Source organism: Aquila chrysaetos, chromosome 13, assembly GCF_900496995.4.
Source record: "Aquila chrysaetos chrysaetos chromosome 13, bAquChr1.4, whole genome shotgun sequence".
Lineage (NCBI taxonomy): Eukaryota > Metazoa > Chordata > Aves > Accipitriformes > Accipitridae > Aquila > Aquila chrysaetos.
The window spans coordinates 25185277-25212558 of record NC_044016.1 but is presented as its reverse complement, the minus strand read 5'-3'; the positions used below and the strand labels follow the sequence as shown (position 1 = coordinate 25212558).

Below are 27282 nucleotides of genomic sequence, written 5' to 3'. Positions count from 1 at the left end.
CCGTTCCCCCTTGCAGGACCTGCGCTCCCGCCGTCCGGCGGGGCCGGAAGCGCGCGCCGCGCATGTGCGCAGGGGGTTCCGGCGGGCGGCGATGGCGGCGCTGTGGGACTTCGGCGTGAGGGATCCGAAGGAGGCGGGCGGCGACAGCGGCGAGGAGGAGGCGGAGGCGGCGGCCGATGAAGAAGGAGAAGATGGAGATGCCGAAGGGTTCACGCTGGACGAGGTGCTGCGCCTCGGCGGCACCAAGGTAAAGGGGGGGGGGGGGGAGCGGGAGCACGTGGCGGCCGGCCCCCCCGCCTCGGGCCGGAGCCCCCCGCCCTGGGCCGGGCCCCTGTGGGGCGCGAGGCGGGGGGGGCCGTTGGGAGCGCGCGGTCTCCCGCCGGGCCCGCCTGTAACGGCCGTGCGGTGCCGCCCGCAGCAAGACTACCTGATGCTGTGCGCCGTGGACGAGGCGGAGGAGATGGTGGACGGCGGCAGGAAGGACGCGATCGACGACCTGAAGGAAGGGGAGCTGGAGGCGTTCGTCAGCTCTCTGGGGCTCGGCAAGTACGCGGAAAGTTGCCTGGTGGTCGAGGGGGAGGAGGACGACGGCGGCAGCAGCGAGGAGAAGGAGACGCCCCCAAAGAAAGAGAAAAGCAAGAAAGAAACTAACCCTTCTTCGTTAGAAGGGAAAAAAGTAAAAAAAGGCAGGGAAAAGGCAAGCGGTGTGCAAGACAGCAAGAAGAAGCACACTGGTGGTGACCAGGACCAGCACCTTTTGGCAAAGAGAGAGAGACTGGAAGAAGATTTTGAATTCCACGCTAGGCAAGTGATACTGATCAAACCAGGGGGCAAATGGTATGATCTAGAATACACCAACGAATTCTCTTCGGAGACACAAAAGCAGACGCTTCTGACCAAGTATAAGGCCTTGGCCCAAAAGCTGTACCAACATGAGACGGACCTGTACAAGAATAAGACAGATTATCAGAAGGGGGCCTCTTCGGCGTGGATGAAAACTGTTGTGTCGTCAGGTACCTTGGCTGACAGGATGGCAGCGATGACCCTTCTCATTCAGGACAGTGCTGTCCACAGTCTCCAGTTTGTTGAGAACTTGCTAAACCTCATAAAGAAAAAGGGCAGCCGGCATCAGAGCCTCATGGCTTTGGATACTTTCAAGGAGCTTCTTATTTCAGATCTCTTACCAAACAATCGAAAATTATGGTCTTTCTCGCAGCGACCATTTAACAACATAGAGAAGATGTCGAGTGGCAACAGGGATTCAAGAGACAGACGGTTGGTACTGTGGTACTTTGAGCATCACCTGAAACTGCAGGTGGCAGAGTTTGTGCAAGTGTTAGAAACACTGAGTCATGATTCTCTGACAGCAACAAAATCCCGAGCGCTGGCAGTTGCCCACGAGCTTCTCTGTAACAAGCCTGAGCAGGAGAAAGTTCTGCTTGTTCAGCTTGTAAACAAACTGGGAGACCCTCAGAACAAAATTGCCACCAAAGCCTCCTACCTTTTAGAGACATTACTTCATAAGCATCCAAATATGAAGGGAGTAGTGTGCAGTGAGGTGGAGAGGCTTTTGTACCGGTCAAACATTAATGTGAAAACTCAATATTATGCCATTTGCTTTCTAAATCAGATAGTCCTCAGTCATGAAGAAAGTGCATTAGCTAACAAGCTGATAACTTTGTACTTTTGCTTTTTTCGGAACTGCATTAAGAAAAAAGACATTGAATCCAAAATGCTCAGTGCTCTTCTTTGCGGGGTAAACAGAGCTTACCCTTATGCTGAGACTGGTGATGAGAAAGTGAAAGAACAAATGGACACACTGTTTAAAGTTCTGCATCTTGTGAACTTCGGTACCAGTGTCCAGGCCCTAATGTTGCTGTTTCAAGTGATGGACTCTCAGCAGACTGTATCGGATAGGTACTACGCAGCATTATACAAGTAAGAGACAGGTTTACATTTTTTATATAAATTTCATTTTATGAGGTAGTCACCATTAATTTAAAGTTGTAGAGACACTTATTATGCTTTTAAGATCTTGCGAGTTTTGTATCTCATTGACTAAAAATTTCTGATGTTTTCTATGAGCTAGAAGAAAATGCATGGGATTTCTTTGACTTAACACGGGGATACAACAAATGGTAATGATAGGTCCTGAGAACACAACATATGCATTTCATCCTTTGCTCTGTTTTCTGGTGGCATGTTTTAATTCCAGATATTATTTGAAACTAATAGATAACTACTTCTGAAATCACTTTTACAGGTACTTTTACATTACCTAGTCATATAATAGCCTAAAATCTTGTTTTCTTTTTTTCATATGGGGTGCGGGGAAATACTATGTTAACAAATTCTTTAGATGATTTAATTTGTATAGCTGGAAAGCCTTATGTTATAAAAGTTTCTCTTTTTTTGTCCCAGCTGATGGTTTAGACTCTTTGTAGGATCCTAACAGGCTTCTGTTTAGTTGACCAAGGGGAATTTCCTGATTTTCAAAAAGGGGACTCAAGTTCCCCCAGGATGTGCAATGTATTTAGGGGCCTTACTGTGCCTGGCAGTCTGGAAAAAAGTGGAGTAGAAAATGAACTTGCCAACACATATGTCTGGTCTGATTTCGAAGCATGCAGATGCTAGCCATTTTCTTTCTATTTTTTTCAACATCTGAATAAATCATATTAGTTTCTTTGAATATCTCAAATTTTGAAACTGTTTTCAGTTGAACTCAATTTCTTTATATTTTCTTACAGTTTTTTTGTTTTGTTTTGGTACAGGTGTTTTTTTTAATCTTCAGTGTCTCATATGTCTAGAAATATTACACAGCTGTTGACAGCTCAGGGTTGATCATAATGGTTTTGAGTATTGGGGAACAAGCTGTCACTGGTCTTTTAGATGGCACTCTGAAAAATGTAGATGATTGTTGTTAATAGCAATTATTCTCATACGTGCATTATGGCAATCAGCAATATTTTCTCCTGTGTCTTCTACAGGAAGCTTCTAGATCCTGCTTTAGCAACCTGCTCAAAGCCATCCATGTTTCTTAATCTTATCTATAAATCTCTGAAGGCAGATGTAGTGTTACGCCGTGTGAAGGCCTTTGTGAAGAGGTTACTTCAAGTCACTTGTGGACAAATGCCACCCTTCATTTGTGGAACCCTGTACCTTCTGTCTGAGCTTCTGAAAGTAAAACCAGAGTTAAGGGTCCAGTTACAGGATCATGTGGTATAAGATGATTTTTTTATCTCATTGTTTTTTTGATAAGAGCTGTTTTCATAAGCACCTTTCCCTAAACTGTTTATTAGTAATCTGAGAGTTTGCTGATAGAATATGGGAGAAAGCACTTGAACAATTATAACTGCTTTAAAAATCTGCATAGATGAAGGTGTTTTAAGCATTCTAGTGGGTCTTACGGACTTCATTCATGGAGAGAGGATTATTTTGCTAAATGCTGTATAGGTGAGCAGGTGAACATTCTTCACCCAAAAGCTTTGTCAAAATGTGGCCTGTTTGTTTCTTCTGTCTGCAGTCTCTGAAGTATAGCTAGGCAGGACTGGATTTTTTTTTTTTTTTTTCTTTCTTCAGGCAGGGAGGGACCATTACGCTTGAGTGATGTAAGCTGTAAAGTTCAATTTTAAGTCCTATATCAAGATCAAAAAACTGTATTGCTTAAACATTGGCCATCACTTGCTTACATTTTTGTAAGTGGCTTCTTAAGAACTATATGTGCATATTTCTAATAAATCAGAATAAAACTGGAAAGGAAAAGCTGTTTACTAACATTTTTTGTTGTTTAGGAGTCGGATGATGAGGAGTGTTTTAAGGATCAAGAAGAGGCTGAAGAGGATGAGGAAAAATTCATGGATGCAGACAAAGAAATAGAAAGTGAAGAGAGGAGCACAAGGGAAAATTCTGTTAAAACAAATGATGCAAATTCAACAGCCTCATGGGTGCATCATCTGAATATGGGAGGTAAATTAGTAAGAAAATACAGTTCATTTAACTTCTAACGTACTGTAACAGTGATGTGTTGATCAAGACTTGTTGTAAAATTGATTAAAACATTATTTTAGTTTTTCAAATTGAAGTTTGATTCACAGCAGTCGGTCAGAATAATTTTTCTTTATCTGTTAACTCAGCAGTGATGAAGAGACTGTATGAATCTGCTAGCATATTTCATTTTATGCAGTTTATGCCTAAGCAATAAACAGGCTTGGGATTTTTTGCTTCCGTGTTCAAATACCTTCAGAGCAATGTAGCCAAGGTTAAGATGTGTAACTGCTCATTCGCTTGTGAAGCTTGCTAGAACAATTCATCTAACTCTGAACCTGCTTCTAGTTTTACTCTTTCCTGAGGACCTTTTGGAACAGAGCAGGGGTTTTCAGGAGCTTCCTTGGAAGCCCGTAGGAACTCAGCTGTGCACCTGATCATACACTGGGGAAGGACAGCTGAATATAACCCTTACTTGCTACTGAATGAATCTGTGGCCTGTCCAGCTAAGAATGGTGGACAGCATTACTATCATGGTGAAATGAAAATAATACCCTCATAATGTTGCCTGATAAAATTTAAGTTGTCGTCACCTCCTCTGCCCCTCAGGCAGGAAGAGTGGAGCTTCGTATGATCCTATGCACCGAAGTCCTTTATACTGTGGTGCTGAAAGTACAAGCCTTTGGGAACTGAAGAAGGTAAGGCATTCTTATGTTGCTGATTACTGTGTTTCTTAGTGTGGCCCTTGTATTGAGAGAAGACAATTAACTTGGTTATTCTTGGAGTAGCTACCTGAGTAACATAACAGAAAGGTTAAATGACACATTGTTCAGCTTTAAGCTTGTATATGTTACATACAATGCTGATATTCCGGAATAGGGAATAGGAGTTTTTAAGTGATGATTTGGACAATAATAATCTTTTTTTGACTTTTGGATCTTAGCTTTGTATCACTAAAGCTTTTTAGTGTTGAATTAAATACAATTTTAAGTGATAATGTATTTAGTTAACGCAAACAAAAGATTAGAACTTGAAGTTCTTCAGTTGTTCAAGGGCAGAGCACATCAGCCTTGCACTACTACATGCGTCTGTGCATTATTTGGTGGGTTACAGAGTAGTCTTATGACATAGTGGTTAAAGAAATGATTCATATTTTTCAGCTTTCTGAACATTTTCATCCATCTGTGGCCCTATTCGCAAAAACAATTCTAGAAGTAAGTGCTTTTACTAGTCTGTAGCTTTGAAGCTTGATTTTTAAGTTAGCTGTCTTTTACCATTTGAAAAAATACATTGTAAAGCCTCCTTGCACTCTGCAGGTAACTAGCAGCTCTGCAGCACTGTAACATACACTCAAATGCAAAGTTTTTCATGGAATTATAGTGTTTTGTCTAAAGGGGACTGCTCACAGAAGTAAATTAACTTGGTAGAAATGTGTGTATTACATGATTCTTAATGCTTTTTTAGAGTTTTGGTCTATCTTTTTATTTAAAGTGTTTTTTTTATTTGGGGAACCCTGCTGTTGAAACAAATTTTTTTTTAATACTGTTGTGGTATCATGCCAAAAATACTTAAACCTACACAAATATGTGTTTAAAATATTTATTTTCATTTGAATATATGGTATCTAGATAGTGCTGAGTATTAACTGCTATTAGCACAGTACATTGCAAGGCAGTTCATCACTGAAACAAAGTGAAGGAGGTGGTTTTTAGTTAAGAAAATACTGCAATTCCAAAAATAACAATCTGTATGCGAGTGTATTAAACTGGTCAGGCTTATGTGATGAAGTATCCCCAAGTCTCTATCTTTTTAAAGTGTGGTTTAATGTTGTTCTTGGACAGTTTGAGTCCTCTGTGTTTAGTTGCTGTCTTTCTAAAATGAAGACCTTAATGACTTTTGGCTTTTCTTTCAGGGAAATCACATTCAGTACTCCGGTGACCCTTTGCAGGATTTCACATTAATGAGGTTCTTGGACCGCTTTGTGTACAGAAATCCCAAACTCCATAAAGGCAAAGGTACGAACTTCTCTGTACGGATTAGCATATGATCTTGATTATTGATGGTGACCGAACTCTTTTTCTCTTGGATTGCCAAGTCACCCTTTGTGCTTGTCAAGTATTCGAGGTGCATGTGGTGCAACAGAGGAATGAGGTCAGTCTTCAGGGCTGCATAAGAGATGTCTGCAACTTAGAACCAGCTAACAATCACATACTGCTGCCTCTCACATCCGCAGTGCAGAAATTGCTAACCTAGCCAGAATAAGCGAAGTGATAGGGGAATGTAAAGACTACAGAATGATTGAGGTTAGAAGGGACCTCTGGAGGTCATCTGCTCAAGCAGGGCCATGTAGAGCAGGCTGCCCAGGCTGTTCAGATGGCTTTTGAATGCCTCCAAGAATGGAGACTCCACTGCCTTTCTGGGCAACCTGTGCCAGTGCAGTTGCCCTCACAGTGAAAAAGTGTTTCTTGCTGTTCAGATGGAGTCTCCTGTGTTTCAGTTTGTGCCCATCACCTCTTGCCCTCTCATGGGCACCACTGGAAAGTGCTGCTTTACCCCTGCCCTTCAGGTATATTTATATGTGTTGATGAGATCCACCCTGAGCCTTCTCTTCTCTAGGCTGAGCAGTCCCAGCTCTCCCAGCCCTTCTTCATAGAAGAGGTGCTCCAATCCCCTCTAACCATCTTTGTGGCCCTTTGCTGCACTCTCTCCAGTGGCTCCATGTTTCTCTTGTGAGACTGGGGAGCCCAGACCTGGACACAGCACTTCAGGTGTGGCCTCACCAGTGCTGAACAGAGGAAGGATCACCTCCCTCCACCTGCTGGCAACGCTCCTCCCCATGCAGCCCAGAATACCGTCAGCTGCCTTTGCCGCAAGGGCACATTGCTGGCTCAGGGTCAACTTGGTGTCCCCCAGGACACCCCGGGCCTTTTCTGCCAAGCTGCTTTCCGGCTGGGCAGCCCCCAGCATATACTGGTACATGGGGTTGTTCCTACCCAAGTGCAGGACTTTGCACTTCCCCTTGTTGAGCTGTATGAGGTTCCTGTCAGCCCATTTCTCCAGCCTTGAGGTCCTTATGGATGGCAGCAAAACCCTCTGGTGTATCAGCCACTCTTCACAGTTCTGAATCAATAGTAATAAGGTGATTTGTTTCTGATTTATGTTCTGCTACAGAAAACACCAGCAGTGTGGTAATGCAGCCGAAGAAGAAGCAGTTTATGAAAGATATGCAGAATCTTGCAGGTAAGCCAGCCCCTTTTCGGTTAAGATTATGATGGCTAAAGAATTCTTGGCTGGTTGTTGTAGACATGTCATCTGCGCTGTTTATGCTATTTCTGTTAGCAATAAAAGAAAGTCCTGTCCATCAGGAGTGCAGTGGTGGTGCCTGATGTTCAGGATCAGGTCTAATCTTCTTGTAAGGGTGCATGGAATCTCCACAGCTGAAACTTTGGATCCATTGAATCATTTTAAGAACAAATGACATAAAGTCAGTTACCTCAACTGTTAGCCTCTTGAGTAGGAAAATGCTTTATCTTCTACTGTAGCACTTGGCTTTACACGCCAAATTTTTTTTAAGACCTTTCTTTTCTCTGTGTTTTTCCTCTCTAATTGTCAACTACTTTCTATTGTAGTAATTCCTTTTTCTTAGGCAATGCATGATGAAGATCATACCTTTTGTTTAGCCATCCCATTAAGAAATGTATTAACGCCAAAGGGCAGAGCTACTGAAAGCTGCATGCCTTGTTTTCTGTGCTATTTTTGCTATGACCTGCATATGCTTCCTATACCTTCTCTTATGCTAAGTTATCTTTTCCCTGCATCCACCTATAAGAAAATACAACCCCTGGGGAAAAAAGTAGATTTGCAATCTTGTATAAAAAGTTTAGAAAGTTGTTATAAATTTTTCTTGTAGCTGGCAATGTGACTCCTTAGGGGGGAAAAAAGGCTAAAAAAAGCCCTAGAATTTGTTCCAGCTAATGATATTTCTAGTTAGAAAAGCAATCTGTTAGGGTACTAACCTCAGAGGGACTTGAATTTATAAAATACTAACTAAATTTTCTGCTCACAAACATATCATTCTTATGTCTGGCATCCTAGTTTTACGAATAATGTTTTTTTAAGTTCTTAAAAATATCTAAAATTATAGAAATATCTTTAAAACAGATGCTGATCTAGCAGTAGTTAATATATTAATATTGTGTAGTTAGTGTTTTTGTTTCCAAGTTATCATGTAACTGCTTCTGTTATGGTTATTATGATTGAAAAATGACTTAAAATCTCAGAAAATGGATTTATATAATGACTTAAATCACATTAAGCTCTTTCATTAAATGATATGGATTACTCCATACAATGCCACAGCTGCAGCTATTGTTAGGATTAGTGTAAGGTATCTTTGGCACTGTTATTTTGCTAAGAGTCTTCCTGCCTCCAGAAAGAGGCTGCCTTTTGTCTAGTCCCACTGTTTCCAAAGATTAAGGGCAGGATTTGGTATAAGAACCAGGGTAAACCATCAGTAAAGCATGCTGCTTGAGGACAGAAGAGGTACCATATTCTGTGGTAGAATCTCTGTAACATTCCCAGGGATGTGCTTTCCTCTAACTTTGGGTCTGCTGTGTTGCACAGAGGTTTTACTTATACAGATTAGCTGATGTGCCTTTACTGATGGTGGTTTTATGGCTATCAAAGCTTAAAGTAGGAATTTTTACCTAGAATGCATTTGAAGGTACAGTTCGTTGCATTCTTTAGTTTATTCTGAGTTGAAGGAGCAGACTGAACATTTAGAACTGGAATTGAGGAAGTTAAGTGTTCTGCAAATGAAGCATCCAATATAAAAAGTATGGATATATTGATACAGATACAAAAATCCACACTTGTTGCATGTAGCTGGGCTCTGCTGAGGCTTAGAGAACTGAGATTGCAAATCCTCTGGTACCTTCTACTGTTCCTCTGAAGAGTCCTTCTGTGAGTATGCTGATCTGGTTTCAGAAACTGGGACCCTTGTCACTTAGAAAATACTATAGTTGTGCCCACTGAGGTGGAGAAGGGAAGGAAGGGCAATGTATGGGGGTAAAAAGCTTCTCCACAGGGAACCTGATCAATACCCTAGTCAATCTGCTGTTGCAGAGTGTCATATTTTGCCTCATTTCCTCAGAAATGGAGGCAGGGTGAGGCTCGATCCCTTCTTCAACATGCTCAGCTGGTGTATGTTCCTGCCTTGCAGCTGCTGTTGAGTGTTTCTCCTACTGCCTGGAGTGCTGGGCAGAAGCAGTTTCAGTATTTTAGTGCATGACAGCAATCTTATCTTATTTCCTACTTTTTTTTTTTTTTTTTTTTTTTTTTAAATACACATTCCTGCTGTAGGTTATTGCAAAACCTCCCTTGCTGGTATATAGATTAGAAGCTGATTAGGGCTATGCCTCTTGAGTTTTTCCATGGGGCCTGCTCACATCTAAGTATCAGTATATACACTGAGAACTGTTGGTTTGAAGAAGTTTTGAGATGAATCCACTTTATTTAACGGGTGACACTGGATATCTGTGTACTTCTGTCTGTGCATGCTGTCTAACCTTTTAAAAGAATAACAATCATTTCAACTTGAGGTAAAATGAGTTCTTTTTGTAGTCAACAGTAAGGAATTCCGTGCCAAAGATGAAAGCAAAATCCCAGTGGATGAAGTGTTTTTTCACAGGTAATGAAATACTTGTGAACATTCATTTTAAAGTGTTATTTTTTTTAATGCAATGCCATCAAAACCCAGTATATTTCATAAGTATTTGCTGGTATTCCAAGTGTTTGCAAAATTTGATTAATTTGAGTGACTTGTGATGATAGTACTTTCCTTAGAACATAATTTCAACATTTGTCTAAAGTGCTTAAGAAAGAATATCACTTATGAACAAAGGCAATCAGTGCTTGTAGTCTACAATCAAGTAAGTTGACATAATAAAGAGGCCTTGAACAATGGGTAATGATTAATGTCTTGTGGGTTGTAATTCTTATGCATTAGAAATATATTTAGAAAAAAATGGAATATACCTTGCTTATGTTATTAGCATCAAAGCTTATTAGAATGGAACAATGGAAAAAAAAGTCAGAGGACCTAGGTTTCTGTATATTTTTTATTTTACTATTCATAATTCTTTCCCTTTAGTTGGCTTTCCTTTCAGATTATGATATAAAAATGCAGCTGTAATACCAAAATTGTAGTAGTACACATTTGGCAAAGATTTGTTTTTGTCAAATCAAAATACTGGTTACCTGTGAGTGTCTCCTTAGGAGATCAGTGTTCATTTATTTTGTTTAATTCACTTTGGTTGGTTTTGTTTAATATATGCATTGCTGTAGGGGCTTTTAAAATTTTTTGAAGTATCAGGTTAATGGAACTTATTAATTTTAATTAATTGATATTGTAATATTGATTAATTAATAAATAAAATGCTAGTATTAATTTTGAGATTAAAGCAGCTTAAAACCATGCCCCTGTCTGAAAAGTTAACAGTGTTGTTACATTGAAGATGACTGAAACTGAGATTACACATTTAAAGTCTTCCATACGAAGTGCTGTACTGTTTTGCTCTTGTATATGATCAAATTTGCGTTCTGTGTTTGGTGGTTCTTTAATATGAAATGAAGGAGAGAAGGTGGTTTAAAATGGCTGACAAGGTAAAACTAAGCACAGAAAAGAAGAGGGCTACAGGGGAAAACTTAACAGAACTTAATGAGTGAATCTTTTTTTTTTTTTTCCCTCAATTAGATTCAAATTGAACTTGATCCTTTCTTCCTTATCAGTATAAGGCAGATTTTCACATCTTTCTTGTGCCCTTTTATAATTTCACTATGTTCAAAATAATTTCTGGCACCTTTGACTGAGAAATTTCTTTGTTTTAAATCTTAAGAGTGGTGGATTACCCTTTGAAAAACAAAGGAAATACAAATCTCTGATTTGGGATGTGTTTGAAACCATTATGTACAATTTTCAACCAGCAAAATACACATGAAACAATCTGCAGGTTGTTTTTTTTAAAAACTTACTGTAAAGATCATCACCTGTAATTTTGTGTTTGAGAGCAATATATTATTTCAGATTTTATTCAAAGTTCGATAAGAGGAGAGAGAAGCAAAAGCGTCAGGATGATGAAGAAAGTGTGGAAGATGTAGATGATGATGAATTTGAAAGAGCATTGGGTAAGGTTGTGTTTTTCCTTGCAGTAACTATCCCAATATTTCCTGCTTCTGCAAATTATTAATTTATCCATTTTATAGTTTATATTGTATAAAAGAGCCAGATACAGGAATATGGAAGTGGAAGAAAACTGGCTTTGCAGTTCCCATTCTATGCTACTACAGCCAGCACTTCATGCTATCCATCACATAAGCCAATTGGATGGCCATCTTGTAAAAGGGGTCTTGGTCTTGCTGCTCCAGTAGCGTTCAGCTTGTTGGAATGGTTGGGAGTTGTCTGATTTTGAACATAAGCTTGTGAGTGGCAGTTCACGCTTTTTTATTCTTTTCCTAATGTAGTCTGAGAGTTAAATCACTTTTTCTAACAGCATGTAACATTTCCTTCTATGCTTTCTTTACTGCTAGGCCTTTTTCAATCTTCCTTACAGTTTCTCTCATCGTTCCTAACATCTTCCATGAGGTTATTTGTTCAGTTAGGTCCTTGGCAAACCCCTGCAGTAGTCTTAGCTCTTCCTGTGGCATGTACTTTGTTTGCTTTGGAATTAGTCTATGATTTGTTCCAGAATATAAATTTGTTAGTGTACCATAAAATATAGATTATTTTATTATTTCATACTTTACTTATACAGTAATATGTGTATTTGAAGAAAAAAAAAATTCTTAGCTCTCCGTAACTGTTCTGTACAATATTTTTAGAGAATTCTGAACTCCCTTAGCAGGATTCTTCCTTAGTGACTCAATTAGTATGGTCTTACTTAGGACAAGAATCCATTACTAATTGTGTTTGTTGTTTTATTGTTAGTATCTCTAATAGGTTGACTGTTTCTGAGAATTTGCTTCATAAATTCAGAAGCTTAAATTTAGGACCCTCTAATGTTAGCGTTTACTCTTTGAAACAGAACAGTTGTAATTTTTCAGATTTTATTTTTACCAGCTATTTCATATAGCAATTTGTTCCTAAGTGAATCCAATGACAGGAGCTTTCATCCTCTAGTCTGCTTCCTCTTCTGTCAAAAATTATAATGAATACTTCTAATCTGCAAATTAACATACAGATTAGCTGGCAGGACACTTGTTTGAGGTATCTTAATTGAGTCTTTGTTCTATCTGACTTGGAGCAATTGTTTGAGACTTGTGATATCCCACCTGCCCACTAAATTTGAATCACTGGGCATTGTGTGTCCATTTATGTCTGTCTGCTTCCCACATCATCTAGTTCTGGCCAGAAATTACATCCTGGATAAAAGAAAACTTTCATTATTTTTCAAAGAAAAATATTTTTTCAGAAAAAGTCCAGTTAGCTTTAGGTAACTGTTTTGTGGAGTATTTTTCTATAGGAGTATAAACCCTTTGGTATTGGGGCCCTTTGTTACTGATGCAGATCATAGAAACTGTTCAGGAGAATGATACCTAAAAATAATATATTTTGCAATGACTTCATATTTCTTAGTTTAACTTTGTTTTGTAGTAATAAACAATTTTTTTTTCCCCTAGATACATTTGAAGCTGTTGATAATGCCATTGATGTTGGTGAGGATGACCTTGATTTTGCTAGGTAAGACTTTAAATTGGTTCTTCATCTCTTGTTTTAATACCTATGTAGACTTTTACACTGCAAAATTGGATAGAACTTTCTCAAAGAAAAAGACTCAAAATATGACCTTGCAAAAAAGGCAATAGTAGTTGAATGCTGGGTAATGCTGCTTTTCTGCATGTCCCATAATGGAGCATCGTGATCCTTTGGTGCTTGTAGTCTGCTGGCTTGACACGGGAGACCTGTAGTATTTTATTTATACAATGCAGTGACCCAGTAAGCAAGGTAAAATCTTACTTGTTTTTCATTGTCTGAGGTTTCTGTTTGAGAATTACCAAGTACAAAAGTAACCAGAATGCAGCATGCTTTAAGGACTGGTTGTAACTGGACCTAATGCAGTAAATAAACTTTGTGGAATCCAGAATTGCAGAGCTCAGTTCTCAGGAAGTCAGCAGTTTCATTAATCATAGAATCATTTAGGTTGGAAAAGACTTAAAATCGAGTCTAACCGTGAGTGATTAAATAGCCTGTTTTTTACTGAAAGTATCTGCAATACAGCTTTCGAATCAGCGCAGAAACTTTTTTCTAGAGGTGAAAGGAGAAATAAAGCTTAAACTTCTAGTGAAACCTGAACATTTTTGTGATCATCTGATGTAAGTAAAAAATAGCGGAGGAGAGAAAAAACAAGTAACCATCTAGTACATGAAGAACCATGTTTCCTTTCTTAAGGGAAAAAAAAAAAGTCTTATTTCTTCATTTAGTAGAGTTGCTAGGGATACCAGCAGTTTGTGTGTTTTACAGAAAAGACTTTCTGAAAAGGAGCAAAGGCATGTAGGAGATAAATACTGAAGCAGAAAATGTCTTGTTAATTTCAGAATAGGATTTTCTCCAGAACTTCTTGAAATGGTTGACTTTATTATTATAATACAGTTCCATATGCTGATGTTGAAAACATACCTGAGTGCATAATACATGTTTCTTCGGTCTCAACCTACATTTACAGTGGTTTGCAATGATGTCGAACTTTTCTAACATAGTGTTTGCTGGTAGATAGATGTTATCTGGATGCAAACAGTATTTTGCCACATGAAGTGCTAAGCTTTTACATATTTTTTTTTTCAGTAATATAAAAAAGAAAACCAAAGATGGTAAGAAAGGCCAAAGAAGTGAGGAATCCAGTGCTGACTGGGAGGATTCTGATGATGAAGATGAATTCAGTGATCTGGATGATGAGGAAGTCTCCTTAGGAAGTATGGAGGAAGACTTTGGAGAGGATATGGATGAAGAGGGAGGTGTATTTATGGATGTGTCTGATGATGAAAACAGCCTAGGTAAAGTACCATTTATTATCAAAAAATGACAAGAAAAAGCTTTAAAAATAGGTTATCTAATATGTAATTACATATATAAATTCAGATTTAGTTACCTATGTGGGAGATTTGGCTTTTAAGTAAAGAAGTGACAACAAGTCCTTCTCTGGACAATGAAGTCTTAAGAAACATTTCCTGGCACAGTCTCCGAGGTGAGAGTGGGAATTAGGCATCTGGTTATAAAAACTTGCAAACAAGACATGTTTCTTTCATTCCAAAAACATTGGTGGTAACAAAAGTAGCTTTATACATAAATAACTGGCTGCAGTAGGCAGAAATATTAAAAGATCTCAAAGAGAAAAATAAAAGAAAAATCTGGTACTTGGTAATTTTTTTACTTCTTTAGACCTAGTTAATGTTGATTTTTTTACATGAGGAAACTTTTAAGTTGCTGTCTCATTAAGTAACAGCTTACTCTTCTGATACAGCTATGTAGCCACATTTTTATTACCACTGTAATAATAACTGATTGTTGCACCTGCATGGTTTTATTATCTTTTCAACTGAAAAGCACAATTTACACAGTATACACTTTTATGTGGCTGGAAAAGCACAGATACAGAATATTTCAACTAATAACTTAAGGTCACAGGAAGATGATTGAGAGTAGAGGAGGTAAACTATTCATACAGCTGTTAACACATTAATCTTTCATGAGATTATCATTTCACCAAATGTACCAAGCAGACATTCAAGGTTTATGTAACACCTGCTTTTAGCCTTCATATTTTATGTATCATAGTGTCATATTTCATTCTTTTTTGGTGCTGTGGAAAAAAAGGATCGAGTGGCACACCACTGACCAATTTTTAATTGTCTGGGTTGAAGAAATCTCAGATTTGGTTGTGTGCTCTGTGTTTTACACTTTTTTAAAGTAAAGACTCAGACCTTATGACAAATATGCCTAAAAAAAAATTTTAGTCTTTGCTGTGCTTTAAATACATGTACATGGTGTGAAAATGAGGGATTGATGTATCTTTTTTTTTCCTGTCAGACCCGAACAATGACAAGCAATTGAAGTCTGTCAGTAAAAAGGGCAAGAGAAAGAAAGATATGAGTTTTGTGGGATCACTTGAAGGTAAGGAAACACTGCCATGATTTCCATTTGAGAAGGCTTAATACAAATAGAGTCTGAAAAATTTTGGAATCAGAAGGTTTTAGTACAGTAGATTATTTACACTTTTGGATCTGGGTGCAGATTTGAATAAACCATAAATGAAAAGGAGGTTGTCCTCCAACCAGTGTGGCCTAATTCAGAGTGACAATCTGCTGTTGAATGACTGGGAATTGAAGGAGGAACTTTGAAGGAAGGATGGAGTTGTACTGGCTGTTTGTGCATCTATTACTAACACCTGATGCACCGATTTGTGCTATTTCGTTCTTGGTTGGAAACTTTTTTTCCTTTTTATTTTTCTGGGGAGGTGGAGAATAAAGGTTTCTAGCACAGCTATTTTAGATGTTTTTAATTTTTTTTTTTTTTTTAATTTATTTAATGAGACCATGGTAAGACTTTGTTTTAGTGTCTTTGTGAACTTGAAATTCTGTCTCGTGAGAATAATACTTTTTGTTTGAAGGATCCAACCGAGGGAAGAAGAGAAAACTCAAAGATGCCAGTATACTGGCATCTGCAGAAGAGGTGAGTTTGATCATGCTTAGCAAAAAGTGATCAAGCATTTTACCTGTTCCTTTGTAATAAAATACTAAAATTTCTCTCTTTAAAGTTTGGCTATCTGCTGGATGAAAATGCTGGGTCTAAGTTTGACAATATTGGAATGAATGCCATGGCCAATAGAGACAATGCAAGTAAGTACATGCTACAAATAGCAAGATAGTTGTAATGTTGTTTTACTTGTTTCTTTACTGTCTCTCTTCAGATTCTGTACTTAAAAAGATGTACCTTCTTTAACTGAAATACACACACAGTCAGAAATCACACAGTAGGGACAGTAGCTCAACGTCAGTAAGACAGACATGACTTATTTTCTTCAGTTACAAGAGATGCCCAGTGCTAGTATTAACTGTGACTACTGGAGTGAATAAGGCTTCAGAAAAGAGGAAGAGGCTATCATAAGGCCCTTTCACACTGTAAATAAGGGTGGGCAGTACTGTCAAGCACTTGTGTGAATTTTGCTCTGATAAAGAGTGTCCTGGATTCTTATGAAGGGAAGGCGTAAGGCATGGCTGTCTTTATCTACCTACCAGAGTATTTCCTTGCAGTATCGGTGAAGCAAAAGTAGTTTCCCAGGAATAATTCTAACGAATTAAATGTGTGTGTACTGACTGAATAATCAGTCCTTTGTACAGCTTTTACAAGTCTTGCTGGTCTCACTTGAAAAATTGTTAGTAACAGTACTCAGACACTATGTACTCCTAACAGAAGCATGTCTAGTATTAGTCAAATACAAAGTGAGGGCAAGAGCAGTCTTAAACTCTGAGATTCTGAGATGGTAGGGTATGTCTTGTGAAACGAAAAACCCAAAACTTTCTCTGGTGTCAAAAAAAATTGGCAGCTTGGACTTTATTAATATTTATAAATACAGTAGCCAAGTTTTAACTTTTACATGATTCATCTGCATTCCACATCATGGTCAGAGGTATCCATCAGTTCCTTATTTCTCACATTTCCTTTCCTCTTATAGATGTCAAACAGATCCAGTGGGAAATAGAGCGTGACAAGTGGCTTCACAATAGGGATGTGAAAAGCATCATCAAAAAGAAGAAACAGTTCAGGCACAGAGGGCTGAAAAATAAGTACAAAGGCAAGAAATCAAGAAGATGAACCGGACATTTTAATGTGGACATTTTTATAATAATTATTCTAAAATATTTTTTAAATTAATCACACATCTTTCTTACTTTAGTTCTTGCTGCTTAACCACATCATTTGGTCATTCTCCCTTATGCCATGAATTCCAGACCACTCATTGGATTTGTAATACACTGAAAAAATAGGAAAATCCATGTCAGCTGTAAGTTAGGCATGTCTGAAGGTGAGCCACTTTGTGGCTAGTTTTGTTGGATGTATAGTCCTCCAGTTCTGAGGACTCCATCAAACAGTCTGACATTTCCAACCACACCTATGCTTAACAGTAAACGCTTCTGCACTGTATCCTGGGGTAAGTTTTAAGCAATAATAAAATCGGTTTTATACATAAGATACACCAGAAGCTTCAGCTGTCCTTCTGAAGCCAACAACTACAAACCTACCTTCCAGAATTGATGGAAACCTCTTCTGCATTGTATATCTGAAGTCTGAAAAGAAAGATAAATCAGTTACTTTAGGCAACATATTTTGACAAATAATTAAATGCACTATTTTTATAACTAGATTAGTTTTACCTAAGATTGTCTGAGCTCCTTAGTTACAGCCACCATTAAATAATGTGATCTGAATTTATTTTTTTTTTTTTTTTTTTAAAATTGTATCACAGACTGTATTCAGGTTACTCATATGTGCAGCCCTATCATCACAGTGTTTTCTGAGGTTCCTCACAATTGTGATAACCAAATGCAAGCTACAGATTCACAGGGAAGCTGAATGCCTCTTGTAGATGGATGTGCAAAGAAAATGTCCATGTTTCCTTATGCAGCTTTAGGTGTTCACTGAATCCTTCTGTGGGCCACTCTGGCAACCCAGTAGAAAATCATGTAATGATAGCTTTATGTGATTTTAATGATTTACAGCAGCTCATAGGAGGATCTTATCAAAGCTAGTACTAGCACAAAGAAAGCGGTAAAAGCCTCATTCTGAGCGCACTGAGCTGTTGGATGTGCTCGCTGCACCTTACGGAACTACAGAACTACAGCTTAAGAAAATCTTCTGCAAAGGCATGTAAGAACAAGGACCTAGAACTGAAAAGAGAGAAATGAGAAACCGTGAATGCCCAGCACCAAGTTACCAAGATAGGCCGATACATCTATTCTCCACATTTTGGTTATATATTTTTTAATAAAAATGCAAAGAAAGATAGCTTCAGTGTAATGGCCTGCCAGCATCTGAATCTGGGATAACAAATGGAAACCGATGTAGTGTAGGTGAAGTTCAGCTTTAACTTGGTGTAAGACCACACTACTGCTGAAACAGGTGGGCTCGCACCCTCCCAGCCACTGCAGCAGCTGCCTTTTGGCTCGCGCTGACTCTGGGGGTAGCAGGGCTGACTGCCTTTTCCATCAAACTGGCACTGCACCCTGCAGAGCCCTGAATGCAAAATAAGGCCACGGCTGTGCAGAGCAAATCTTGCAGTAACTAAGCTGGTGCTTGGCTTATTTTTGTGATACCTAGGCACTGAGTCATAAGTCTGAGAGACTTGAGGGACTAACGCTAAATCATCTGGAAGGTGATGCTGGCTGCCTCGTGCCAGCCAGGTCTGTTGTCTGCCCGGGAAATATCAAATCGCAGAGCCAGAGAGACCCAGACACGAGCCAGGGGATCGCTTCAAGGGCTGAACGCCAGATGCTTGAAACTGGATTGATCAATTACTGCCTCATCTGCAGACAGGCTCTCCTTTTTAGGTCCCTATTTGAGCCGTTGCCATTACTATTCAAATGCACAAGACTGAGCTTTGTTTCTGGTGGTCAGGTGCTGCCTTTCAACAGTTTCCCCAGGTTTTAGGTTTTACAAAACTAAAATAGCGGTTTGTCCTTGAGGATCCGCGTAACAAGCGACTACTGCGCACCCACGCTAATGCAAGCCAAGCTACTGACCCCGACGCGGCAGGTTTTCTTAAGAGACCCACGCACGCAGCGTACGCGCCGTGGCGGTGTGAGGCGCTCCGGGCACCTCAGGCGGCGCCGGCGCGGGGGAGCTTCCCCCACCCGGCGGCACGGGCAGCCACCCCCTCCCCCGGCGGAGTGTGACCTCCGGCCGCCCCGCACCTTGGCTGCGGTCCATGGCGCGGTAGAGCAGGAGGGCGCCCAGCAGCCCCGCCGCCTCCAGCAGCAGCAGTCCCCTCACGACGCGCCGCGCCATCACCGCCGCCGGGGGTCGGCGCCCTTCCGTTACCGCCCGTAACGGCTGCGCATGCGCACTGCGCCCGCGCCGCCAGCCGTTTGGGCACCTTTTCCGCACAGGCGGGCCGCGCGTGCGCAGTAGTCCTTCTCGAGTCCGCCGTGGCCCGTAATGGCGGACCCCGCGCCGACGTCGGTGGTCGGGGTTCCTGCTGAGGCGCCAACCTGCGGCCCGGCCGCAGGCAGACGGAGGCGGAGGCGCGTCTCGGCAACCCGCGGCTCCTCCCCGGCTCCGCCGCTGCCTGGGCAGGCCCAAGCGGGGCCGTTGGTTAGCACAGTGGTGGCGTTGGGTGCAGGTGGCGATCCTTGGCCGCCGCTCGCCCTCGGCGGTCCCCTCTGGCTGCTGCCAGCCGGTCCGAGTCGCCACCAAGTTTCCCAGCTGCCCAGGGGGACCCAGTGTCTTCGCCTCGCTGTTCCAGCTGGCAGCATGGGTGCCCACCACAGCTCAGAGGCTGGGCCAGGCCTTGCAGCCCCTTGTTGAGGGTCCTGAGCAGGTGCGCCGTCAGGCGAGGGAGCAGGCCTGCGCTTCCGTGCTGCCCTCCGGCTGCTTCGATGGGTGGAAGAGCTCCTCTGCTCTTCCTGGGAGCCAGCACCGGCTCCTCTGTGTTTGCTGCTAGGGGGAGACAGCTGGATACATAAGGCTATGGCCATTAAAAAGGGATCCTGGTTATATCGCGAAGATGTTGAAAAAACCTGTGCCATGCAAGTTGTCAGTATTTAATTGTCTTTTTAACATGAAAAAGGGCATTAGTGCAGACTAGCTCCCACAGGGGGTATTTAGAACCTAAAATGGCAGCATCCCTTCCCTCTCAGTATTGTTCTTGGTTTTATGGTTTTGATTTCATTGTTTTCTGTTATTCACTATCTATTTCTCTTAACTCATGGTATGGGGCTGACTTTATTGCCAAAATAAAACCTCTTGGGGGTTTTTCTTATTAGGGACTTTCTTTTCTTTGTTAGATGCTTTTTTTCCTATTAATGTTATGTAAGATTAGATACAATATTTTGCTGCTCATTCTTACAGGGTGATTCATTTTCCAATTCTGTTTTGCCTGGTGGCTGAGCTTGCAAGTATTACTTGCTCTTAGTGGGATTTCTTACTAAAGTAATCCCTGCTCTGTAGATTATAAGTGGACAGGAACAAGCCAGCTTCCAGGAAGGTGGGAAGGGAGGAGAGAAAGAAATGTATCAATTCCAGGGGAGGGCAGATTTCTACTCCACCACTTAAAAATGTCTAAAGGAACTTACTGCACTAGACTAAGAGTTTCACACCCCAAAGGTGGTAAACATGGCTGAGGACAAAAAAGCCTTTGTTGATGAGATAAATAAAGCGTTGGCAAAGTCTGAAGGGCTTACCTTGAAGGATCTGCTGTTCTCCTACTGGGGGACCCCATATTCTGCCACAATGTGCAGTGCGGAAATGTTCCAAGCCCTGGAGAACCTGGAAGCCAGAAGAGATGATATGCTGCTGGTGTCCTACCCCAAATGCGGTGAATACGTTATAAATTGCTTGCTGTAGTCTACAATACTGTAACTAATTAGCTGACACAATAAGAAGGAAAACCAACTGATTGTCGTTGTACATTGCGTGAGGGTATTGGGCATTTCTACTTCAACCAGAGGCAGCACGGTTTTGTCCTGCTTTATCTTAATTGAGCAGTCTGTTGCACTGCTTTCTAATATGGTTTATGTTTCTGAAAGGAAAAGGAAGTTTAGTGTTCAAAGATATTTTTTTGCTGAAGAAGTGAGAATAAAGTACATAGTTATGTGTCAGTGGGACAAGACAACTCTGCCAGTATGATAAACTGTATTCTGAAAAGTGTGTTAGTAGTGTAGTGTACAAAAGCAATAAAGTTATGCATTAGACTCTTTGTTGTAGAAAGTGACAAGGCACAGCATCTTTACTTGTGAAATTATAAGCTGTTTCTTGGCATTATTCAGTATCAGCATTGTTTTTTGTTTTGTTACTGCAAAATGGTATTGACTAAGACATACTGAAAGTCTAAATCTTTTAGTCAAAGGTTTGCAGAAAGGAAAAGTGCAACAGGAGCAGTGAAAAAAACCCACAAACAATCAACTAGTTGTTTTTGATCAGTTTTACTAAAGGGCAAGAGAGGAGGATAAAGAATGAAAAGGAAAGATTAGCTGCCCCAGTTTGAAACCAGAAATTGCTGAGCTCCCTTTTGCCCCTTGATGGAACACTCGGACCCACCAAACCGTAGCATCACCAGGCAGTAATAAAAATCTCTCTGCAAGCCTCTTTCCCTCTTGAACCAAGGGAGCCTGGTGTCTGGCTTCCTCTGCCAACTTCTCATTTTTTTTCTGTGCAGGGCTCAAACTCTTTGGCATTAGCCAGGTTTAGATGATCATGAACATGCCTGATGAAGGACTTGCATTGAGGTCCTTCAAGAGATTCGTCTCTAAAAGTTTTAATGTTGTCCTCATTCCTTTTACTTATTAAGGATTAGGAAGGTTGAGTTACAGTAAAGTCTCACTATATAAAATGTTTCCCCTAACTCAGCTGTGCGCAGTGGAGAGGAAAACTGACACAGAGAACTATTGATGAGATAGGGGTGAAGGACGATGGAGCTCCAGGATGCAGTATTTTCTAGGGGCAGGTTGCACAGTTGCGAAGCCAATAGGAATTTTAGGTTTATCAACTGTAGCTTTTCTTTAAAATAAAATTTGTATTTGTGCGCATGCAATTAATACTGGGCAGATGAGGACATGGATTTGGAGACTCTTAATGCTTTTGGCTCTGATCTGTGCATTAATGGGAGAGTGATACAAATGATATACATCCTACAATGTCTTATATATAAATATGGTATTGGGTGGTGTATAAATGTAGTATTTGTATGCATTATAAGACATTGTATGATGTGTACACATTGTATACACATTATTGTATAAATATGCGTATCAGCTGTTTCCATCCAAGCATCCTGAGGCACTTTATCTAACATAGAGCGGAAGTTATTCCTTTCTCGGAATAACTTTCCATTGAAAGCATGAGAGGTTAAAGCTGCTTGCATTGTGTGTTCTCTGTTAGTGCCTCTGGCAGCTGTGTTCACAGGGGACTCGCAGCGTGCAGGAGGTGTCGGCAGCTCTGCAGCTCCATCTCCGTGGGCCCAGTGGGAAGCCTTCCAAGTGCCTCCCCCCAAGCACACGGGGAGGGTGCTGCGGGCCAAGGTGAACATGCTGTTCCCTCGCTCTGTCCTGCTGGCAATCGGCAGAGCATCAGTGGAGCAAATGAGATTCCTGGAAACCTTGGGGAAGCAGGCACCACGGCACAGCTCCAGGAGCTGGCCACAGGCTCATGCTGGAATGGGATGCTGTATGGGGGAGGCTTTACTGCAAGATCCCTTCCAAAGGGTGAAGGGTGGGGAGGGATGCAGGTGTCCGATGGGTAACAGCTCTTCTAGCACTTGTTCTGGCATGTACTTTACGGAGCCAGCAACAGGCACAACTGAGGACAAGGACTGGCAGTGATATTGAATAGATGACTCCATTTCATCCTTGACACAGGTCAGTAGAGAGAGGCAGATGCTTTCCTCAGCAGAATGAGCAAAGCTCCTTGCTCATTCCTTCCTTCCTTCTCCTATCCAGACTCTTGCCAGGTGTTTCTCTGTAAAAGACAGGAAAGCTCCCTTTATTGTCTGTCACTGAGTGTTTTATGAATATTTTAAAAAGATGTTAAGTGCATCGAGTCAGTTCTGCCCGCCGTGCTTTCCACATACCAGTTATAAGTGAGCCAAGAAGGTCACAGTTAAAAAGCTGTTGAGGATCTCATGAATGGAAAACATTATTTTGTTGATAATAATTTGAGAGCTTTAGCGTTATTTGTCATTTGACGACTGTCTATTATGCTGAATTAAGCTATGTAATGAGAAGGCTATAAACCTGTGATATGTTTTATTTTATTCTCTGGGTTTCTTGGTGCAGGTGTGAACTGGTTTATCCAGATTATAAGTGATTTGATATTTACAACTATCCAGAGTAAACCTGTAAGCACAGAACTACCATTTATTGAAATTGGAGATCCAGATAAATATCAGGTTAGTGAAAAGAAACTATTGAACCACTTGAAGTCTGTTGTTTTCTCTCTCCTGCACCCCCGCACACAAGTTATTAAAATGAAGTCATGCAGCAAGTAAAGATATTTCTCCTGAGAGGGGAAAAAAGATAATCTTGGATGACTAATGCCTTTTGATTAGGGGCTGTTTCACACAGGCGACTCTCACAGATCATTGCTGCACCCATGTAATAAACCTGTTCTCACTTATGGTTCTGTTTATTTCTAAAGAGGATGAAGCAGATTCCATCTCCAAGGATTTTGGCAACACATCTGAATTATGATTGCTTCCCCAAGTCTATTTTCAAGAACAAAGCCAAGGTGGGCTTTTTTCTTTTTCCAAGAACAAGCCTCATCTCTCTGACAGTACCATCATGCAAGAGTAGCTTTGGGGCCACGTCCTTTTCTTGAGCCCAAGCAGATGGCGCTGGGGGAAAGCAACTTGGAGACAGTGGGAGTCTCATGATGCCTGGGCTGGCTTAGCACCTCCTACAATTTACAGTAGCCTTAGGGGTGCTGTAGTTGACAAACAAGAACAGAACTAGAGGCTGTTGCAGTGCTCAGAAATGGCTGGAGTGTCACACTTTCCTCTTTTATGCTACTCTTTCCTATGCACAACCATAGTGGGAATGAATGTGGCAGCAGTATCTCTGGGACATTGACTGTCCCCTTGCAAAGAGTCACGCTGTTAAAACTTTAATATTTCTGGTACTTGGTCACTGAACAATGGTGGATACATAGCACTTACGAGATGTACCACAGATGAAGGAATTAATTGGTTAAGAGATGTGGATTTTTTTCCATGTATTTTTTGCTCAATGAGACAGGAAAAAATATAACATGTATAACAAAAAAATTTGATGTGTATAATGTGTTTTCAGAAGTGTTTACACTTCTGTGAGGATTATAGTCTCTTAGGATTTCAAGTACATTATTGCCATGCTTTGAAAAATGGGAGATGATTGTAACAGCTGTGGTTTCCTGAAGGAGAATTGAACAGAGCTTTTCCTAGCAGGGGTTTGGCAAATAGTTCCTAATAATTTCCCAGGTCTTAGGTAGCTATGGGATAGTATTGAATGACAATATTACAGTTTTTCCAGTTGCTTCTTTCTACAATTGCTTCATGACATAAGCAAATCTTAGAAGTGGTAACAAGGTCTTTATTATGATCATGTTATAAATTTGTTCTTCATGCCCTAACTAATAAAATACTTTATAGCCCTCAGTATGTTATTGATTGCAGAATGTTTGGTTATACTCTCATTTTGGTTGCCAGGGGAAATAAGTGATCTAAAATTGTTGACCTCTTTCTCCCACTCCAGATACTAGTGCTGTTTCAAAACCCTAAAGATACAGCTGTTTCATTTTTGCATTTCCACAACAGTGTGCCAAGAGTCCCCAGTTACAGCTCCTGGGATGAGTTCTTCTCAGAGTTCATGAATGGGAAAGGTATTGTTATAGTTACTGAATGTAGCTGAAGAAGCAACAGAAAAAAAAATATTTGAAAACAACTAAATGGGGCCAGTGGGAAAACAGCTGTGTCATAATTAGTTTACTGATGGCCATACATCATGATAAAGGAGGCAGCTGAATGCCAGAATGGGGAGAATGTCCAAAAGATGCTTTGCTTCTGGGTATTTTGCTCTTCCAGGCAAGGGTGAGGGAGTTGCATGGCAGTTTGACAATGGCATTGGGTCAAAATTCTGCCACTTAGTGACAGAGGAAGTGCTACAGATCTAAGTGGTAATAAAATGACAGTTTGTTGTCTTTAATGTTCCTGCACACCTCATTAGCAACCCAAATTTTAGATTTAGACTGATGTCTGGCTTTTGCTTTTAAGACATGTTTAAATGACAATACAGAAACAGAGGGGAAGGACACACTGAAATTTGTATTTCTGTGTGGAAACCATTTATCTACAAAAGTCCAGAGGAAGCCTCTGTTATTCTGATGTACAGTATGGTACGGTGGAAAGGACAGGCTGTTCTGTTTGTTTGCATTGATGTAACTGATAGGCAACAGAAGACAATTCTTCAGTCAGAGAGAAGTAAGTACCCAGTAAGAAAAGACGGTCACACTGATGCTTTTGTCTCTTTTTTTGCAGTTGTCTGGGGATCCTGTTTTGATCATGCAGTCACCTGGAACAAACACATTGAGGATGAGAATACTATGATCATAATATATGAAGACCTGAAAGAGGTAAAGCAGATGCTGTGTACTGACAGGCAAAACATATCTGAGCCCATTCCTTGAAATCTGCTGAAATTAACAGCAAAAGGCACAGGTTTCTGAAAGAGGAAAATCAAGTTGAGTCTGGCTATACAAATGCTGAGCTCCAGTGTAATGCAGAAAACATACTGTGAAGGAAAACAGATATTGTTTATAGATGATGGCAATGCACATCCCAAGTGGGTAACTCCTTTTTTAGAGGAAGCATATTGCATGTCTCCCTTTCACTGTGTTGCTTTCAGAACCTGACTGCCAGTGTAAAGCAGATAGCTGAATTCTTTGGATTCTTCCCAACGGCAGAGCAGATCCAGTCCATTGCAGACAGGGACACTTTCCAGGCAGTGGAGGATAAGGCTGAGGAGACTCATGGTGCTGTTGGCTCAATTCTTTCCGCAAAGGTAAATTTGTTTGTATTTTGCCAGGGTGGTGAATGGTAGCACTGCATCTTGGGCAGACAGGAATTTGGATCAGTAGGTGGTTAATCTTTCTGTATAATTTTCAAGGTTGGGAGTTGTTTAAGAAACACTGATTGTGCTTCAGGATGCTACTACCATTCAGTAAAGCCCTGTGTAATGTGATTAGCAGAAGTGCATCCTTCAGTCATGGTATGGAGTAAGCACCAATTAAAACAAAGAAGACTTTTATTTTGGCTTCTGTGAGTACTGGGGATAGCCTGGCACTCGGTCTACAGCATGCCTCCACAGATGTTTCTTCTTGGATTTTCTAAATAACCCTTGTGATTGCCTATGAACCTCAGTCAACACGTGGAATCCAGACACTCCACAGACTGAGCTGTGTCTTTTAGTCATGGATCAAGCTAGAGCTGTAGACTCAGACAACCTCAGACTCTGGGCTCTCCAAAATCTAGATTAAAGGTAGACGACATCTTACGGCAGTGTCTCGTTGCAGTGCACAAAGCTCTTGCAGTTAAAAGCCAAATCTTTGAACTTTCTGGGTTGATTTCACAACTGCTGGTCATCTTTTATGCTCTTCTGCAGCTGTACAAGGCACATGCCAAAGCTATGAAAGCAGACCAGTAGCTTCCTATGTTCGCTTTATGTTCACATTCTATTGAGGACCCCAAACATAAGGCAAACATAAGAGTGTATTCTTGTGTCAGAGATTCTTTTCTTGTGGGAAAAATAAAAGAATTTGATTATCCTGAAATATGATAACAAGACAGACAAGGTAGTTTTTTGTTTTAAATCATACTCCTAGGTCCTTACAGTCAAGGGTAATATTTTACTTTTCTTTATATTCCAGGTGTTGTTGGAGACTGGAAAAATCTTTTCACTGAAGCTCAGAACAAGGAAATGGATGCCAAATTCAAAGTGTGCTGAGAAGGATTTAAGCTGGGAGCAAAGTTAAAATATGATGTGTACTGCAGGGACTGAACTTCCTTTACAGAAAAAGCTCATGTTCAGGCTGCTTTTCATTCAATTCTATGAAATAAAACAGAAACCAGGACAATATCTGATTTAAAAACTTTGAAAATCCATGCATTTTGCAAACCTGTTTCTGCTGTCTTAACTTCCACAAGCAATCCTTGCTCATGCAGTTAGTATCATTGACTTCACTGGATTCTCATAAATGACCTGTAGTTCTTTGGCCTTACCTGGTTTTTAACATGGATTTTTAGCTATGATTTCATGTTACCTGGTAGAATCTCGTGTGGAATATATATGCAGTAGTTAAACCTGCTGAAATCACTGGAAATGTTGGAAGTGATTTTCCAAGAGATTTTTTTAAAACAGTCATGAAGTGTCATGTAGATTGTTAAATTTCTAAGTTCATAGTATTCATGTATAATTTTAATTTCTAAATTCATAGTATAAAATGAATTTTCAAAAGGTCTTGTAGTTGTCTTTTGCTACTTTCTGTGTGCTGATAAACGTGAGAAA

At 40.5% G+C, this 27282-nt stretch overlaps 3 protein-coding genes across 6 annotated transcripts; 2 read left to right on the top strand and 1 right to left on the bottom strand.

Annotated features, from left to right (window-relative positions):
* Positions 1-53: 53 nt before the first annotated feature.
* Positions 54-17229, top strand: CEBPZ (CCAAT enhancer binding protein zeta). The gene is made up of 16 exons (XM_030036044.2): positions 54-247; positions 419-1938; positions 2988-3219; positions 3792-3966; positions 4594-4682; positions 5145-5198; positions 5897-5999; positions 7156-7224; positions 9607-9673; positions 11069-11169; positions 12661-12721; positions 13823-14031; positions 15065-15148; positions 15645-15706; positions 15792-15873; positions 16710-17229. The coding sequence occupies exons 1-16, from the start codon at positions 92-94 to the stop codon at positions 16847-16849; spliced, it is 3204 nt and encodes a 1067-aa protein (XP_029891904.1). The 5' UTR covers positions 54-91; the 3' UTR covers positions 16850-17229.
* Positions 16564-19728, bottom strand: CEBPZOS (CEBPZ opposite strand). The gene is made up of 5 exons (XM_041128539.1): positions 19713-19728; positions 18946-19521; positions 17278-17322; positions 16927-17010; positions 16564-16810 (listed from the first exon to the last, which is right to left on the bottom strand). The coding sequence occupies exons 1-4, from the start codon at positions 19726-19728 to the stop codon at positions 16928-16930; spliced, it is 720 nt and encodes a 239-aa protein (XP_040984473.1). The 3' UTR covers positions 16564-16810; position 16927.
* SULT6B1 (sulfotransferase family 6B member 1) lies at positions 19440-27282 on the top strand. 4 transcript variants are annotated; one of them, XM_030036052.2, is made up of 7 exons: positions 19440-20567; positions 23023-23135; positions 23384-23473; positions 24475-24601; positions 25257-25351; positions 25624-25780; positions 26649-27282. In XM_030036052.2, the coding sequence occupies exons 1-7, from the start codon at positions 20366-20368 to the stop codon at positions 26747-26749; spliced, it is 885 nt and encodes a 294-aa protein (XP_029891912.1). In that variant the 5' UTR covers positions 19440-20365; the 3' UTR covers positions 26750-27282. The 4 variants fall into 4 exon arrangements, with proteins under 4 accessions (XP_029891912.1, XP_029891914.1, XP_029891911.1 ...); XM_030036054.2 differs by having other exon boundaries at positions 19440-19779; positions 25624-25779; positions 26645-27280; XM_030036051.2 differs by having other exon boundaries at positions 25624-25779; positions 26645-27280.

Bases quoted from the DNA above. Each gene is read 5' to 3' on its own strand.
- CEBPZ (XM_030036044.2), top strand. From the start codon at position 92: ATGGCGGCGCTGTGGGACTTCGGCGTGAGGGATCCGAAGGAGGCGGGC. The intron at 7,225-9,606 runs GTAAGCCAGCCC...TTCTTTTTGTAG, and splicing joins AGATATGCAGAATCTTGCAG to TCAACAGTAAGGAATTCCGT. The intron at 15,149-15,644 runs GTAAGGAAACAC...TTTTGTTTGAAG, and splicing joins TTTTGTGGGATCACTTGAAG to GATCCAACCGAGGGAAGAAG.
- CEBPZOS (XM_041128539.1), bottom strand. The intron at 17,323-18,945 runs GTGCGGGGCGGC...CTTTCTTTTCAG, and splicing joins CGCCATGGACCGCAGCCAAG to ACTTCAGATATACAATGCAG. The intron at 17,011-17,277 runs GTAGGTTTGTAG...CTATTTTTTCAG, and splicing joins GTTTCCATCAATTCTGGAAG to TGTATTACAAATCCAATGAG.
- SULT6B1 (XM_030036051.2), top strand. From the start codon at position 20,366: ATGGCTGAGGACAAAAAAGCCTTTGTTGATGAGATAAATAAAGCGTTG. The intron at 23,474-24,474 runs GTGGGCTTTTTT...CTCCCACTCCAG, and splicing joins TTTTCAAGAACAAAGCCAAG to ATACTAGTGCTGTTTCAAAA. The intron at 25,780-26,644 runs GTAAATTTGTTT...TTTATATTCCAG, and splicing joins GCTCAATTCTTTCCGCAAAG to GTGTTGTTGGAGACTGGAAA.